Source organism: Haliotis rubra, unplaced genomic scaffold, assembly GCF_003918875.1.
Source record: "Haliotis rubra isolate DU_JTF1 unplaced genomic scaffold, ASM391887v1 Scf991, whole genome shotgun sequence".
In the NCBI taxonomy this organism is placed as follows: Eukaryota; Metazoa; Mollusca; class Gastropoda; order Lepetellida; family Haliotidae; genus Haliotis; species Haliotis rubra.
The window spans coordinates 112,196-131,050 of NW_025767736.1; the positions used below are offsets into that span (position 1 = coordinate 112,196).

The following is an 18,855-nucleotide window of genomic DNA, read 5'->3' on the forward strand; positions in this document are numbered from 1 at the left end:
AACAGGCGCGTAGTCAGTTAATGAAGGGTACGTCGTCGGGTAGCAGAGGATACATCGTCGGGTAGTGGGATATAAATTGTCGGGAAGTGAAGGGAAATATTGGTGAGGTAGTGGATGGATACATTGTCGGATAGTGACGGCTTCTGGTAGTGAAGGGGTAGGTTGCCAGGTAGTGCATGAATATATCGTCGGGTAGTGAAATGTTCTGGTAGTGAAGGGGTAGGTTGTCAGGTAGTGTATAGATACATTGTTGGGTAGTGAATGGGTAGGTTGTCAGGTATGGATATATTTCCAGGTAGTGAAGGGTTATGGTAGTGAAGGGGTATATCGTCAGGTAGTAGATGGATACACTGTCAGGTAAAGAAGGGGTAGGTTGTCAGGTACTTGATGGATACATTGTCGGGTAGTGAAGGGGTACATCGTCAGGTACAGGATGGATACATTGTTGGGGCGTGAAGGGGCAGCTTGTTAGGTACTGGTATTGGATGGATGCATTGTCAGGTAGGGAAGGGGTAGGTTGCCAGGTAGTGTACGGATACATTGTCGGTAGTGAAGGGGTAGGTTGTCAGGTAGTGTACGGATACATTTTTGGGTAGTGAAGTGTTCTGATAGTGAATGGGTAGGTTGTCTGGAAGTGTACGGATACATTGTCGGTAGTGAAGGGGTAGGTTGTCAGGTAGTGAAGGGTTCTGGTAGTGAAGGGGTATATCGTCAGGTAGTAGGTGGATACATTGTCGGAAAGTGACGGCTTCTGGTAGTGAAGGGGTAGATTGTCTGGTAGTGTACGGATACATTGTCAGAAGTGAAGGGTTCTGGTAGTGAAGGGGTATATCGTCAGGTAGTGAGATGATACATTGTCAGGTAGGGAAGGGGTAGGTTGTCAAGTAGTTGATGGATTCATTTTTGGGTAGTGAAGGGGTAGGTTGCAAGGTAGTGTATGTATAAATGTTCTGATAGTGAAGGGGTAGGTTGCCAGGTAGTGTATGTATAAATGTTCTGATAGTGAAGGGGTAGGTTGTCAGGTATTGTATGGATACATTGTCGGGTAGTGTGTGGATATATTGTTGGGTAGTGAAGGGGTAGTTTGCCAGGTAGTGTGTGGATACATTGTTGGTGCGTGAAGGGGTAGTTTGCCAGGTAGTGTATGGATACATTGTTGGGTAGTGAAGGGGTAGGTTGCCAGGTAGTGTGTGGATACATTGTTGGGGCGTGAAGGAGTAAGTTGCCAGGTAGTGTATGGATACATTGTTGGGGCGTGAAGGGGTAGGTTGTCTGGTAGTGTATGGATACATTGTTGGGGCGTGAAGGGGTAGGTTGTCTGGTAGTGGATGGATACATTAGTGCGTAGTGAAGGGGTAGATTCTCAGTTATTGGATGGATACATTTTCGGGTAGTGATGGGGAGTGTTGTCAGGTAGTGTATGCATACGTGGTCTGGGAGTGAAGGGGTAGGTTGCCAGGTAGTGTGTGGATACATTGTTGGGGCGTGAAGGAGTAAGTTGCCAGGTAGTGTATGGATACATTGTTGGGGCGTGAAGGGGTAGGTTGTCTGAAGGGGTAGGTTGTCTGGTAGTGGATGGATACATTTGTGGGTAGTGAAGGGGTACATTCTCAGTTATTGGATGGATACATTTTCGGGTAGTGATGGGGAGTGTTGTCAGGTAGTGTATGCATACGTGGTCTGGTAGTGAAGGGGTAGGTTGCCAGGTAGTGTGTGGATACATTGTTGGGGCGTGAAGGGGTAGGTTGTCTGGTAGTGTATGGATACATTTTTGGGGAGTGAAGGGGTAGGCTGTCTGGTAGTGGATGGATACCTTAGTGGGTAGTTAAGGGGTAGGTTGTCTGGTAGTGGATTGATACATTTTCGGGTAGTGATAGGTAGTCTGGTAGTGGAGGGATACATTGTCGGGTAGTGAGTTGTAGGCTGTCTGGTAGTGTATGGATACATGGTAGGGTAATGAAGTGTTCTGGTAGTGAAGGGGAAGGTTGTCAGGTGTGGGTTGTCAGGTATTGGATGGATACATTTTCGGGTAGTGAAGGGGTAGGTTGTCAGATAAAGGAGGGTTCTGGCAGTGGATGAATAACCATGTTCTATGGATAGTCAACTTCTTTATTGCAATGAGTGCGACGTTTCGGTGTAGGTACTAACACAGTTATCAAGCAAGTGATACAAAGAGTTGTAGCTGCATAGTGAGTATACACAATTGACAAGGCTGATATACGCTGGATGGCTAATTAGTGATTTGAGCAAAGTAGGTTGACGTACAGACTGACAGTGATTAAAACAATAAGCAGAATGAGTTTATACAATAGATGAGTTGATGTACACACTGCTTAATATCAATTAGTTTTGATGAAGCTTCTCGATTTTCAAGGATATTGCAGTAAGCTATGACTTATTATTTCTGAGTATACAGCTTGTTCCTTAAAACAGCAATACTTCCCCTAATGCTTCACTGAAAGTCAGGTCCCAACCTTTTTGCGGTTCAGGTAAAGAATAGTTAGCTTTTGTAGAAAAATCATCAAAGTCTAATGTGAGAAACCAATATTTACCTTTCGTTTGTAAAGGTGTTGAGTCAGCTAAAGGTGACAGTTCCAATGATAAATCCATTCCCGTTCTGGGGGATACTGGTGCTCTTCAAGCTCTGCTGTTGGATGGTTTCATGCCACTTTCTGGGGTGTCCGCTGCCAATGGTGAGGTTTTGTTTAATGGTGTACTTGGTTTTAGATGTGAATTTGAAGACAGAATTAGCATTTTGATTGGATAAGGAAGGGTCGTATAAGCTTTCTGCGTTCAAGATTGTTAACCTGCTGATTGCCATGGGTCTAGAACATCATAAAATATATGAAAATATAGTATCTATAAAAATGAAATTCCAGGTCATTTACCTTTAATCAGTTTACAATTATGCTATGACTAAGTAGAATTTCTCCTGAGAACGATTCCAAAACTTTTAGGGCTTGCACAAATGAATAATCGTTTGAAAATTCGGCTTTTGCGAAACCAGTTCTGGATTGCTTAAGCCTGCGGAGAGGATCCAATAAGGCTCTTTGGTTAGAATACGCTAAGACAAGTTCCATTTGGTTAGTATTTCAAGGAAAGGAAAAGGTATAATGCAAGACACGAGGGAACTGCGTTGAATCATCGGCGATGCATAGAAGGACATGTAAGGGCATAGATCATTGTGAATTGTTGGCTATATATTCCTTGCAACTCTGCTGCCAAATCACGAACAATGTCTGGCAGATGTTGTAAATGGCGTAGGCTCTTTTTCATCCCACACAAGCTTAATAGGCGAGGGATCCGATGGAATTCTACACCAAAGCAATACTTGAACATTGTGCTGTTGAAAAACGCCATTGGACTGTGGAAACAGGCATTTTCGTGTTTGAATGTAAATCATTGGCGATGACGGTGTTTAAACGGATTTGCCACTGGTAATATCTGTTGTACAAACAACCGTTCTCCTTCCCAACCGAGGTTGACAGACATAACTTTGGCACCACCTCTGTTTATTGACAACGTTGCGTCAGGGTTGGTATGGTGTTAGGACGTGGTCACATCAAGACATTTTTAGTAATGACGTAAGTGGTTCCTCGCTGTGTGAAGGTGGATATACAGAATTCCTGGAATGTTCTGAGTAGTGACCACTGCGGTCTGGAACCTGATGGGTCACCCGTATCCATCATTCCATGAAACCGATTGGCAACGTGTTCTGAGAAGTTTTCAACCAGTCCTGAAACCAGTGCAGCCACCCATCTCAATAGCCTCATGTTGTGTAATCGTTAGTGGCGGTACGACTAAGCTTATAAAATCGACAGTACTTTTGACAGTCATGTGTTCAAAGCAATTTATCGAGATGCACGAACACAACCCCAGACATCACTAAACGTATCATATGGATGTGCTCAATTGAATTCTCTAATTACCATGTCTACTAGCATTTATATTTGTTTACACATCTAGTTCCAATATATAATTAGATTTCCCATGTGGATATATTCTTTGTGGCTAGTGTATTAATTGTTTTGAGACTAAGGATTCTGATGAAGACAGTCACATTTCTTTTGTGAGGGGATGTTTTGATCTATTCTGTTCAAGGGTCGTTAAGGAACTAGGAACAATAAGGGCCTAATGATAGGTCGGAACTATTTGACTATGTTTTATCATTTTAGGTTGTACATTCCAGAGGGCACTGGGAATAACTTCAAAAGATCCCTCGTTGTGGTGAAGTTTCCGTTTTGTTGCCAGTTCCTGATCGATCCTAAATTAGAATGTCACGGTCAGTGTGTTACTGAAAGGAAAGTTAGTGATAGATAAAGCTTTGTCGGATCAACATGATTAGAAAAACATTACAAGCTACTTGGAGTGTGTGTGTGATATTCAGAATTGTGAGTTTGATGTATTGTTGACAAGAAGCTGAACATTTCTAAACTTTCAGCTAACTCAGATACCCATGCCTTCCTGAGAGACTCGTAAAACCCAAGCTGGCTGTAAAACTGTGAAATGGGAATACCAGGTTCAGCGTCTTGAAACAGATATTTCTTGGTATGGTAAAATGTTCTCATGCGTTGCAGCCCCACTCATTTCTGTACAAAAGAAAGGAATTTGTTTGGAGAGTGTACGTGTGTAAGTTTTAGGTTGACGCCGCTTTTAGCAATACCCAGTAAATATCGCGACAGGGGACACCAAACATGGGTTTCACACATTGTACCCATGTAAGGAATAGAACCCGGGTCTTCGGTGTGACGAGCGAAAGCTTTAACCACTGGGCTACCCCACCCCAACTGTTTGGAGAGTAATTGTCTGTTGTTATCCAGAGATGTATATAACTTTCTGAAAGGTATTTAGACTATGTTTGTGGGCAAGAGCATGCCTTTCCCATTACACATAAACCAGCAGTGAAGATCGTTCTTACCGTTTATGTCCAGTACTTTTTTCCCGAAGATTGACCAATATTGGCTGCCAGTTGAAAAATTGTTGACTTTTTTTGGAGTTACCTATATGTTGTGTGCCAATGTGTTGTCATTTTAATTACTTAGCAGTAAATTTATAATTTTGTAGTGATAAAGGTAGATAATTTTACAAAACAATTCTTAATCAAAATGTCTGTAATTTCCTGGTATTTTGCATATGTTTTTGGATGAACTTATTTCTTCAGTTTGACCCTCGACAAGTAACAGTGTGACACCTTCTTGGAAGGGAATTCAGTGTGAAACCAACAAACGAAGAAATAACAAGTAAACAACAACATGTATATTGGTTTGGGTCAGTTGCAAATTGGCAAGTGTTAGACATCTATATGTGTGAGGCATGTTGAGTAGTTGGTGAGATCCACTTAGTAATGTGTCACATCCTGTAGCTTGTGTGAAACACTGATGGTCGGTTATATAACATCTGCTTGGGTGAGCCTGGAACCGTTTGTTTGTTTGATTGATTGATTGGAATTCAAGAAGCTGTTGAGTCAATAACAAAGTCATAAAACTTTATGCAAAATACTTCCTTTTCGATCAAGCTAAAATTACATTCTGAAAATCGACTGACTCTCGATAAAGTTTTATGCTTCTTGAAGATCTCTTGGTAGTGAGTGGCATCGCATATATGTAGTTAGGGACATCAGTTTGGTGTGAGCGCCACTTGCTGGGTAGTGGTAAACTTAACCCTGGGTCAGCTGCCACTGTTCCACAAGCCTGACAGAGGGTTAGCTGCCATCACTCCACACGCATAACCGAGGGTCTGCTGCCACATCTCCTAAAGCCTAACCGAGGTTTAGCTCCACTCCACAAGCTTAACCCAGGGTTAGCTGTCACCACTCCACAAGCCTAATCCAGGGTCCACTGCCAAACTCCTGCAAACTTCACGGAGGGTTAGCTGCCACATCCCCTAAAGCCTATCCCAGGGTTAGCTGCCACATCCTCACAAGCTTAACCTGGGGATGGCTGCCCCAGCCCCTCAGATTTACGCTTGGGATAGTTGAAAGACCATCACAACAACACCTCAGCAACAGCTGCCAGAAGCTCACAAGATTAGCTGCAAAAAGGCCACAACACAAACCTTGTAAGCAGCTTGTTGAAAGAAATTTTGAAGCTTTTTCAACTCATTAAAGAACAATAAAATGAGATATATACTAGGCACATAAAGAAACTGCATACAAAAATTTAAAATCTAAATTTATCAAACCTGTGTAGACACATAGAATTAAACTCAGACATTAGTAACATGTATCCAACATGCATACCCCGTCCACGTTCCGTGACGTCAGTGGGTTCGTCCTTGAGATGTGCAATACGTTGTTGCACGAGCATTCCGGGAAAGAGAAACAGAGTAAATGAATGCCACACAATGCTGTCACTTTGGAAAGCCCTTGCGATCGTTCAAAAAACTTAAACGGCTATTGAAACGCACAGCATGCCAAGGCTCACGTCTGCACAACGTCATGAGGCCATTGGGATGGTCCGTGGGAGAATGTCTCAACGACAAGTGGCTGCACATTTCCACTGCCACCGGAACACCATTGCTGCACTGGTGAGACGCTACCAGAACACAAATGACGTCATCGATCGGCCACGTTCTGGACGTCCACGTGTAACAACGCCATGACAGGACAGATGGATAAGGGTGACCCATCTGCGCCACAGGTTTCAGACTGCAGTGATGACTGCCCGAACCATCCCAGGACTTCGCCGTATCCACCCAAACACAGTTTGACAACATTTATGTCATCACGGGATCAGACCAAGACGTCCCTCCATACGGCCTATCCTGACAATACGTCATCGACAAGCTCGCCGAATGTGGTGCCAAAATCATGTCTGCAGACCCTTGTTTTGGTGGAGAAATGTTGTTTTTACAGATGAGTCCAGGTTTAACATTTCCCATAGTGATGGACGTCAACGTGACGATAGACGCGTGGGAAAATGTTATGCACAGGCCTGTGTCTTGGAATCGCTTTGGTGGTGGTTCCGTGATGATTTGGGGTGGAATAACAGCACGCCAAAGAATTCCTTTGGTGATTGTTCAGGGCAACTTAACTGGTGTGGGCTATAGGGATCAGATTCTTCGACCTGTGGCAATTCCTTTTCTGCAATGTCATGGCCCTTGGTTAACAGGACAATGCCCGCCCTCATACAGCAAGGGTTGCTATGGATTTCTTGCAACACCACAACGTTGACTTACTGCCTTAGCCTGCAAATTCACCGGATCTCTCCCTGATAGAGCATGTCTGGGACGAGATATGGATGGATCGACGTCCATCTTCCTCATCCGCCAAATAACGTCCTTGACCTTGCAACAGAACTTGCGTGACATCCCACAAGCCTTCCTTGCACGTTTGATAGGCTCTTAGATACGTCGTCGATGCACTGCTGTTCTCACTGCTGATGGTGGACATACCCGTTGTTGAGCTTGTGACATGGTCGTTTGACCCCTGTCCCTGTCATTGTTATTGACTTTTCAATTGAAATTCTCCCGACTTGTTATGGTCTCATGATCCCTCCATTAAAGTTCATATGTACCTTTGACATTGTTATAGTACTTATCAACTGGGATAATATTTTGACAATGCACAGTTTCTTTATGTGGCTAGTATATTTTGAAAACAATAAACATGAAGACACCCAAAGCATTTTCACCATATGTATGTTTTATTAATACAAAGACAATAAAAGAGTCAGGTTGGATAGTTTGATGAGTTCATATCAATACCTACAGCTCAGTGAAAAGAGAAATCTACAGTCCTTATATTGTACCATGTCTAAAACTAGAAAAGTTTACTCAAAATATCACATATTCACAAGCATGTAAAACATTGTTATATTCTTGAAACAAAATGAACATTATGCAAAAGAGGCAATTACTGACAGGATTTTATTGAACGGTCCTGCCGCATGATGGCTGATGTGACATTATTGACATCTATCATAAAACTTGTGCTAAATGATGTCAGCTTTACAATGCATTCGTACTCAGCAGGTTTAGTCAAAACAATGTTCCATTACAGAGCTGCGACATGTCATATAGTAGTTTCCATTTTGTGCATGTCTTGCTGGTCCTTTCCATGATTCTCCCTGTCACACTGAGGCACAGTATGCAAGTCCTTTCTTTGTTGAGCAACATCTTTCTCTGACTCTTCTTCCTCTCCAAAGGAGACACATGTATCTTCATACATTTCCTCCAAATCCCCTCTACTGCATTTACTAACATCCAAATGGGTAGTGGAAGTGTCTGGTCTTGAGGAACTTTGATTGTCAGTCCCCAAAGTATACGATCTTGATGCATCTTCAGCATTACTGTGACAAGGGTCTGGTCTTAAAGCATTTTGATTATCACTGCCAAAAGTATCTCGTCTTGGGGAATCTTGAGTGTTGCTGTCTCCACCATCCAGTCTTGAGGTCTTGATATCTTCGGGCCTGTTACCAGCCTGCCTGCACTTATCATGCCTTGCTGCTTGTTGTAGCTTCACTGTCGTCTGATTAATCTTCTCAATCAGGGAAGCAAGGTCACTTTGTTTCGATGGACTCAATGGTGGTGAGAGTTGACATCTCTCAACTAGACTATGAGGCCCCACATTGCTGGGTGAGTGGTTGAGGCTAGATGTACTACAAAAACTTGTTTGTGAAAGGCGATGTGATGGATCAGACATATTCTGCAAAGAATGAGAAATTCAGGTTTATGTACATAACCAAATCAAATCAACTAACAGGAACAATACTTAAGTATGCTCAATATCAAAATAGACTTCTGAATGTACTCTTTGTAGGAAAAGAAAGGTGTATATTCCATAAAGAAAAAGACAATAAGTGTATGTTTTAAGAAGAAAGAGGTCTTAGTGTATGCTGAAGGAACAGAAAGATGAAAAATGTATATATTTTAAGATGAAAGAGGTCTTAGAATATGTTCCCTGATGAGAAAGACGATAAGTGTAAGTGTCAAGAAGAGAGAAATCTTAGTGTATGCTGAAGGTAGAGAAAGATGAGAAATGTATGTTTTAAGATGAGATAGGTCTTATTGTATGCTGTAGGAAGAGACAGATGATAAATGACAGAGGAACAGATGGCTATCGGTTAAGTGGTAGGAAGAGTGAGATATTTTTAGTTTCCAATAAGTTCAATATTCTGTAGACTTCATAAAAAAAATTATGTAATTTTTATGATAAAATTGATATTTTATATTTATCCTGACTCATACATTAATGCTTATCTCCCTTTTCTTCCGAGGTACAGTGGAAACCTCTGTCCTATTGTTCCCTAATGAACAGTCTTAAAATAGCTCACCCCAAATGGGCCGCTTCCCTTCCTGTCCAGCGTCCCATGTGATCACTGGCTATGTGTCACTCGCTCCAAAAACACCCAACTATCATGACCACAGCCAAATAGTGTATGAGAGGGGACAGTTGTGAGGGCCCTTAGACTATGAGTCAGGATAAGTATAAAATATCCATTTTATCACATAAATGAAACATTTTCCCTTATCTTGACTCATAGTTTGACTGTAGTCAATCGCATAGATTTCTGATATTCTGGAAACTGTAGCATAGCAAGTGCGAGGAGGAACAACAACCCTCTGACATAGCAACTCAAAGTCTGCTTTCTGTAATGGCTCATAATCTTCGCTGGTTAGATGTGTTTTTTCATGCTGGTGCCTTAAGCTTACTCTGTTGATCTTCTAGCTTGAAGGATCTCAACAGCGCGAGGAGTTCTGGAACTTTGGTCAGTTTCATTCCTGGGTTCAAGGTGAGGACTGAGCTGATGGCCGCTAGGTACGTAGACAAGGTAGAACCTTCCAGATGTCTGGTAACTCACATATGACACAAGTATTCCACCACTTGATGCATAGCCCTGGTTGCTGAGAACCCTTTCTGCTCTGCAACCTGGTCAAAGCTCTTCCACTTGTCATCGTAGAGATTCTTGGTAGAACATCTGAGAGCTTGAGTGACGGCCTTGGCTGCTCTAGTTCAGATCCTCTTTTGGTGAGACAGTTCGTAATATGTTCCATGGGTGTAATTGGAAGCTCTCGGGATTTGCATGAACCTGTTTTGTATCCGGATGAATCAGTAGATTTGGCCAGTTCGGAAATTGTAGACTTGGTTCTACTAAAAGTCTTATGAGGTTTGGGAACATGTTCTCGAAGGCCAATAGGGTGCTACCAAAATCAGTCGCAGGATCTTCTTTTGAGTGATCTTCCGTATGACTCTTGGTAGAAGTACGGGAGGCGTGAACACATAAGTGTTGTCCTTTCCAGGACATGGCTTGGGCGTCTAGGCTAGTGGATCTGGAACCAGTGAGACGAAGATCTTTATCTGCATGTTGAACCTTGTCACAAAGAGGTCTACAAGTGGGTAGCCCTGACCTAGCACTAGTAGTTGAAAGGCCTCCAGGCTCAGCATCCAGGCGCAGCAACAACGTGTCTGTTAGGATGTTGACAGCACCTGGGATGTGTCTGGCCTTTACTCCCAAATGGAGACTGTTTGTGAGCTCAAAGAGGTGGAAGGTCAACACTAGCAGGGGCGCCGAGCTTGTTGGGAGTTGATGGCCTCTGTTAACTTTTGTCTGATCGGCTCAGGATAATCTACGGTTGATGGCTGAGTAGTCAGAGAAGGCATGGCCTTCAGCTGGATTCGGTGGCCTTCGTGAAGAACTTGAGGCAGGAACGGGTTTTGAAGAAATAACCAGTTTTGCAAATAAGTCATGAGACATCCACCCACGGTAGAAGGTTGTAAGGGAACGTTTGGGGGTGGAAGCTACCAGTCAATTTGACACCTCTTCTTCAATGTTGGGAGTAGGAGCTGCCTGAGTGGCTTGGTATAGAGATCTGACCAGTGGCAGGAGGAGAATAGACGCTGATGACGCACAAGATTATGGCCAGCCGATGTAGATGACATGTGGTCGGAGACGAACTCTTGGTTCCTCTTCTGCAGCACCATCGCTGACAGGAACATCCTCTCACAGTCCATCTGCAGATTCTTCAGAGTGTTCAGCATTGCCTTGTTAATACCTCTGGACATAGCAAGTCCACAGAAGGCCCTCCTGGTAGTGGTGTCCAGTTGCACCAGTTTCTTGTCTTCGACCCTGTAAGATCTGGTCTTGGATCTCGTCGCTCATAAGTCTTCATCTATCGCAGGAGAATGTTAAACACCTCCATTTTATGTAGAGGGAACTTCTCCCCATTAAAAAGTGGAGTCGGTAATCCTTGAGGCTCGGTGGCCTTCACAATTTAGACTTTAAGCTGTCCGGTATCTGGGATACCGGCGTCATAGACAGGATGGTGAGTGTGTCAATGTCGTCATTCTGGATGCAGTAGGTATCTGCAGGTGAAGAGTCCGTCATGGGTGAAGAGATCCGGGAGTCTATTCGCAATCCATGATCTTGATGATCATAAACGGATGTGTCGAGGTCTTCTTGAGAAGCATCTTCCATGGCTGAGATACTAAGATTCTCTTGTTGAGATTCCCCATTGACAGAAGTTGCAGGAGTAGACTGATTAAGCGGTCTGTTGATCTCCGCAGGTGCAGGTATACAGTGTTGAAGCATGGCAAAGAGGACTTGCTGGGTGATGGATGCAACCAGGTCCGGCTGTTGTACAGTGGGCTGGGAATGCATGAATGCAGCGTTGAGACTGCACAAAGGCTGTGTCTGCGAACGTCTGCGGCTGCACCAGGGGTTGCAGATGACCAGAGGAGGGTTGGTGGAACACTGCCTGCACAAAGGCAGGAATCTGCAATGAGGCCGGGTTGATCTGGCTGGTGGTCCCATGTGGGAAGTCTGGAATCTGGGTCAACAGCTGCATGAAGGTCTGCATCTGAGGGAGGATCTGCGCCTATGCACAGGAATTCTTCTGGATCGTCTGCATTGATGGGGTCTGTCTGATGACCACTTCTGTTTCTAACACCGGAGGAGGCTGCGTGAAGGAGATATCTTCTGCATCATAGTCAGTCGACTGCTGCGGAGCTTGTGTGCAGGCTTCCAGGTCATCTTGCTCTGCACGTACAACTGAGAACGTCTTAAGAACAGCATGAAGAGCATGCAGGGTGAGGATAATAATCAGATACTCTGTATCTGTATACACTACATGTTTTCATCCAGTGAACCGTTCTTGAGATATCTTGCTGACAATCTTAACATGCTGAAATATTCAGAGTGTCACCAAAATCGACTGGACCCATTCCCCAGATGAAGCTTGGTGTCCGATATGAAGAAAATCCAGTGAATGGTTCTTCAGGTATCTCGCTGACAAGCTTAACATGCAGGTTAACATGCTGAAATCGTCAAAGTGTCGCCATGACCTTGAATAATTACGTAAGGTCACCAATATCAACTGAGCCATGCACATTCAGTAGATGAAGCTTGGTGTCAAATATGAAGAAAATCCAGAGAATGATTCATGAGGAATCTTGCTGACAAGCTTAACATGCAGGTTAACATGCTGAAATCTTCAAAGTGTCGCTGTGACCTTGAAATGAATATGTTAAAAGAATATAAGATGCATATACCAGCAGCAATTTAGATATATAGGCTGAGACATAAGTTAGGTAGCTTGTATAAGGACTAGAGGAATCCATCCAACCACCCATTAGGGCGAAAATGGAGAGAGTGACATGCAGCTTGTGGTCACTTGGGACTGGCACGAGAAACTGGACAGACCCATTTGGGGTGAGCTATTTTTAGACTGTTCATTAGGGAACAATAGGACAGAAGTTTCTACTATACCTCGGAAGAAAGGGAGATAAAACAATAATGTATAAGTCAGGATAAGGAAAATTAATGAATACTGATGCAATGAGCACTGTTCACACAGATGTAGATATATCAGTATATTTCTTTCCTATTGTTTAGAATGCTTTTATCCCAATACCAAAGATGGATGATATTTTTTCTATGCTGGAGTCCCCTTGGCAGAAAGAAGGTCACAATAGAACATTCTAGCTGGATGGTAACATTTATAGTTTTGGCAGTTGTATTCAAATATTGATGGAGATCAAAGTACACGGTAGAGAAATGTAATTTTTATGATAAAATTGATATTTTATACTTATCCTGACTCTCTTCCAAGGTTCAGTGGAAACCTCTGTCCTATGTTTAAAAATAGCTCACCCTCATTAGGGTGATCTCATCTGCCTTTCCCGCGCCAGTATCCCACGTGATCCACCCTTAAGTGTCATTCTCTCCATCTTAACTCCCACCTAAATGACCACAGCCAAATAGTGTCTGAGAGGGGACAGTTGGGAGGGCCTTTAGACTATGAGTCAGGATAAGAATAAAATATCAATTTTATCATAAAATTTACATAATTCTCCTTAATCTGACTCATACGTTATTGCTTGAATCCAACGGGATAGGTGGTGAGTCAGCTATCTATTTGGATTCTTAATATTGTTCAATCCAACCCCTGTAAACTCTTAGATTCTTCTGTCACTGTGGCTCTTCACAAGGGGAACCACCTTCTTTTTGGGGGAAAAAGAAGTGAATCATAGAAGCTGTGGATTTTAAGACGAGCATAAAACCTGGTTCTTGCTTGTCATGGTTCGGTTGTCAACATAACTGAATAGTATCACTCATGTGCTGCCTTATCTTGTAAGGCTGGGGAACATGGACTCTCTGTCGGTGTTTATGGTACAGTAACCTGATGTCTACGAGACTATGTGATAAGGTGAGTCATTATTGCCTAGTAGGGACTGTCAACTGCTGTGCTACCACTAACGGCCGAAATTATGAATACCAGATACATCATAAGTGGCTATATCTCTAAGGTACTGGTTCACAAAGACATAGTCTGATCTCCAGAAGCTTCCTTCCATGTTGGATGTGATGGAGCAGTTGCCGTGTAGAGCTAAAGTGGCAGCGATGGCTCTCTCCTCATGAGGATTGGAGGCTCTAGGTTGATCCAGTCCTGCTGCTTTGTAAGCCCTGAGGATTACTGCTCTCAACCAGAAGGAGATTGTTGTTCTGGAGACTTTGATAGGCGTGGTGGGTGATAACAGGATGAGGAATCCTTGAATCTTCTCCTTCTCCAAGCAGTTCTCTGGAGGTAGATTTTCAATGCTCTGACTGGGCATAAGAACAAGTCCTGAGTGTCATCTGGTCCTAGGATGGATGAAAACGCTGGGATGTGGAATTGTCTATCCAGTTGTCCTGGTAATTGGTTCTTCGCAATGAAGACCAATCTTAGCCCAAGATGAACTGCTGGATGATCACCCGTGTAGAATCTCGTTCAGCTGTAGTGTATCGCATGGATTTCTGACATTCTTGCAGCTGCAGCAAGTGGGATGAGGAACAGCGTCAGTGTCAGCGTTAGGTGTTGAAGGACTATGTTTAAGTCACATGCTGGTGCCTTAAACTTCTTTTGCTGGTCTTGAAGCTTGAAGGATCTCAGCAACGCGACCAGTACTGGAACTTTGGTGAGTTTCACTCCTGAGTTCATGGTGAGCTGATGGCTGCCAGGTACATACATAATGTAGAACCCCTTAATCCTCTCAATGCTACTGTCGAACCCATTCAACAGGACAGCAGCATAATGACATCCCCAAATAAAACTTGCAATAACTATTTACCAAATAGGATTTACGTGTGATTTGAATTATGTATGGAATGAATAAATTCTCAGCTTTCTAAATATATCAGTTTTAAACATTTTATGTACCTCAAAACGAAAAGCCCGCGAATTAAAAATGTATTGGCTAATTTTATCGGCACACAGGCTCCCGCAACTGCCATTGTTTACGCGAGGCGCTTCACGTTGAGCTGCATACAGTCTGATATTTTCATTTAAATGTTATGGCAACGGTAGTAAACAATCACCTCAACATGTATCGCAATCCGTATTTCCAAATACGCCCTATTTCATTTTCTGAATTCACATACACACATATATCAGTTTTCTTAAAATAAAGTAATATTCAACGAATTCCAAAATGATTTCGTTTGATAAACTTCGTGAAAACATCGGCAATGACCAGCTGTTGACGAGTGTGGATAACAGGTGTGGGTGTGACGTAACTCGCCAATTTGTTGTTGAATCACTTTCACAAATAACCACATATCTAAGCTAATAAATGAAAACGATTGATAAAACCTAAAACATACATGCAATGCAATTACGACTGAAGGTTGCATTCACAAAATGTTACATATATCTAAAAAATACTGCAATACTTTCATTTTTCCGCGATTGCGGAAACCGGACCAACAAGCCTCTCGCTAAATATGGGTGGGTGCCTTTGAGAAAGTTCCGGAATAATAAATTTCCAAATAATAAGGAAATGACGTAATTATCCATTGTAAACATCCACACTTGTTTATTTTTCATTGACCTGGGTAGTCACGGTTCATAGAAATCTAACTCAATCTTAATATTTCTGTATTTTTTTGTGACCCGCAAGAGAACTTAGATTTGCATAATGGCTTCTGTGATCGAAAGATTTTCGCGAACTTTTCGGAAACTTAGACAGCAAAGGTGATGAAGACATTTTCTGGTTCGATGACATGGATTTGGAAGAAGTTGACAATTTGGACATTGGGGACGCTGAAGAAGAACTTTTTGGAGGCCCCCTCAGTCGGAGTGAGTGAAACACCATGGCTACGAGATTTTGTTGATCGGACGGGGCCAAAAAATACAGGTGAAAATTTAAGTGAGTTTGATGCTTTTTCACTTTTTTGGAGTGATGAAGTGTTTGATTTACTTGTCACTGAAACCAACAGGTATGCGGCACAATTTATGACTGAAAAGATGGACACATTAAAAGTACATTCACGTGCTAATAATTGGAAACCGGTTGATACCGCCGAAATGAGGGCTTTCATTTCTATCCTGTTAGTGATCGGCTTGTCAAAGAAACCATCGTATGAATCTTACTGGCCAAGTGACCCACTACTTGAATGTAAGGGGTTCAAAGCTATAATGGCAAGGGATAGATTTATTCATAAACTTATGTTTTTTCATTTACACGACAATGCCACAGATTTCCCCAAAAAGGATCCAAGACATGACAAACTTTTTAAAATAAGACCTCTAATGAAAATTCTTGTTCCAGGATGGCAGAGGCACTTCCACCCAGGCAGGGAGGTACCTGTGGATGAGAGCATGATTCCTTTCAAGGGACGAACAGGTTTGCTGCAGTATATGCCAAATAAACCACATAAGTGGGGTATCAAGTCATGGGGTCTGGCAGACAGCAGGACTGGGTACATGTGGAACTGGCAAGTATATACAGGGAGACAATGTTACGTCATTGTGTCAGCCACTGTATGGTAAGGGTCATCATGTGTATATGGACAACTTTTTCACTCCTCCTTCTATTTTCCAGGAATTTAGTGACAACCAGACTGATGCATGCATGTGGCACACTGAGGGACACCCGACTGGATGTACCACAGCCTGTCAAGGATGCAAGACCAAAGGCTGGTGATGATCCACATTTATATAGGGATAATGAATTCTTGTATATCACATGGACTGATAAAAGAAAAGTAAACCTTTTGACCAGCATTCACAATGGTTCTTGTTTTTGGAAAAGAGTAAGATCTAGGTCATCACCACACAGCTTGAGAGAGGTAAGAAAACCAAAAGCAGTTCAGCTCTACAGTCAGCACATGGGAGGTGTGGACCAGGCAGACAAGCAGCTGCAGTACTCCATGGTGCTCCACAGGTGTTGTAAGTGGTGGAAAATGGTGTTTTTGTACCTGATGGAAGTTTCATTTAGTAATGCGCTGATAATCTTCAAAGCTGCAAACCCAGCTAAGAGGGTAAGTTCTGAAAAATTCAGATTGGCCATTGCAACCAAGTGCCTGGAGGGTTATGAGCGACAGGGAAGAGCACGATCTGGACGTCCTGCAGCCAACCTGGAGCATCCTGCCAGACTAACAGCTCGCCATTTCCCAGGTAAGATCTGTTGCAATGACTGTGTGGTTTGCTCGTTCAGACCTACCAGAAGACATCAGACCACTTTCATTTGCAAGAGCTGCAATGTTTACATGTGCCCTGTACCATGTTTTGAAAGGTACCATTCATTAGCAAATTATAAAATTCAGTGCTACCCAGGTCTCCATCATTGAAAGCTTGTGTAAGATAGATTTCATTCAACATGTTTCAGTTTACTGTTACTACCTTTATGGTTGTTGTTATTGTGAAAACAAATACCCCCAAAATATTTCATGCAAATCAAATGTTAATATGTTTAGGGACCGTTCCTAATTTATGCCTTAGAGGTGTGTGTGTGTGTGCGTGTGTGTGTGTGTGTGTGTGTGAGAGAGAGAGAGAGAGAGAGAGAGAGAGAGAGAGAGAGAGAGAGGGGGGGGGACATCACCAATTTTGTTCTGGGGAGGTAGTTGGGGGTCATCAATTTTGTGCACATGTACTATGGAGTGTCATCAATTTTGTACATTAAAAACCTATAATTATGCTGAAAAAATATTGATTTTATACATGACATGACGGGGATCAATTATTTGGTACATAATTTTATGGTGGGGGCATTCACGTTGTACATGCTTCTCCATACAAATCATCATCTCCGTTCAGCCATAAATTATGAACCATCCAATTGTTAGTGTTATTGTGTCTATTTATTCTGTAATTATTTATTTTAGTATTTATTCAACTGTATATAGGATATTATATTTATTTGAAAACATATAAGTCAATATTTTTCTATTATTCAAATGCTTTATCATATTATACCAGTACATAAGGAATAAATTCATTCTAACCCATTTCGCCGAGCCGACTTTTGCGCACTGTCAACAGCTGGTTATCTTGGGTCGTACTTGCCACTCCAAATAAAACGTGTCCGACAGAAAATAATTCAAGATATTGTTCAATTTTTCTCCATAACACTATTATCTATGATCAATGATAGTCTCATAATAGTCGTTAGAATGACCAACATGTGGTATTTCGTCTAATAATTCTTCAAATAAATGATACTGACAAACTTCCATTTCGTGTTGACAAACACAAATCAGAACTACCGCTTCCGGGTCACGGGAGCATTGAAGGTCAAACTGGTTTAGAAATATGCGAATTTTATCGCCAAAGCCACGTCGTTATCCAGTATGATTTATCATATTTACATTTTTTTGTTTATTCTGAAAGTAATAGACGAATTTCAGTGCTGCAAACGTAATAAATGAATTCCTGTAATGAAGGAATGAATCAGTTGACGTCTCCCTTGGTGTGACCTCACATCCGGCAACCTTTGCCTGAACAGTGTCGTGAACATTCGTTGGTTTCACATTACTTTTCAACTCGCTGTGCGCATGCGCAGAGCGTGTGAAAACTATCCACTTGCATGCTTCCGGTTTGGTCGTATTTTTATCGATAGTGTAAACACTCCAAAGAAAACAAAAATCAAAACAAATATATAGTTTTATATCTGATACAACTGATCCCAGTTGATTTATGAAACAGAGGCCGGGATTAGTTACATAAATAGCTTAAGTTATGTTAACAAGCTCTTGTATAAACACATCTCGTCCTTCTCACAGATCCCCTTCTCACGTCTAAACAAACACATCTCTGATGGAATTGCAACCAAAATAGGACATCAATTATTGAATAGCAGAGGCAAATGGAAGTATGTACTCAGCTATGAACAGTTGTCACAACGTAAATCATTTTCATAACAACTGTTATTTACCGTGCATTTACACTATCGATAAACATACGACTAAACCGGAAGCATGCCAGTGGATATTTTTCACACGCTCTGCGCATGCGCACAGCGAGTTGAAAAGTAATGAGAAACCAACGAATGAGTGATCTTTCTTACCGTTTATTTAGCGTACTAATAAACTGAAAATAGCAATGCAAACACCCACCGACAAAGGAGATCACCGGCTTTCGTTCGATAACACATATACGAAT

General features: G+C 42.3%; 1 protein-coding gene across 2 annotated transcripts in view; it reads right to left on the minus strand.

The window, feature by feature from the left end:
* Positions 1–7,622: 7,622 nt before the first annotated feature.
* The window catches only part of LOC124265745 (ankyrin repeat domain-containing protein 6-like), a 63,567-nt gene continuing 52,334 nt past the window's right edge, over positions 7,623–18,855 (minus strand). For both annotated transcript variants that reach the window (XM_046700569.1, XM_046700568.1), the window contains exon 10: positions 7,623–8,644. In XM_046700569.1, coding sequence (XP_046556525.1) covers positions 8,012–8,644 — 633 coding nt within the window. In that variant the 3' untranslated portion in view covers positions 7,623–8,011. The remainder of the gene's footprint in view (positions 8,645–18,855) is intronic.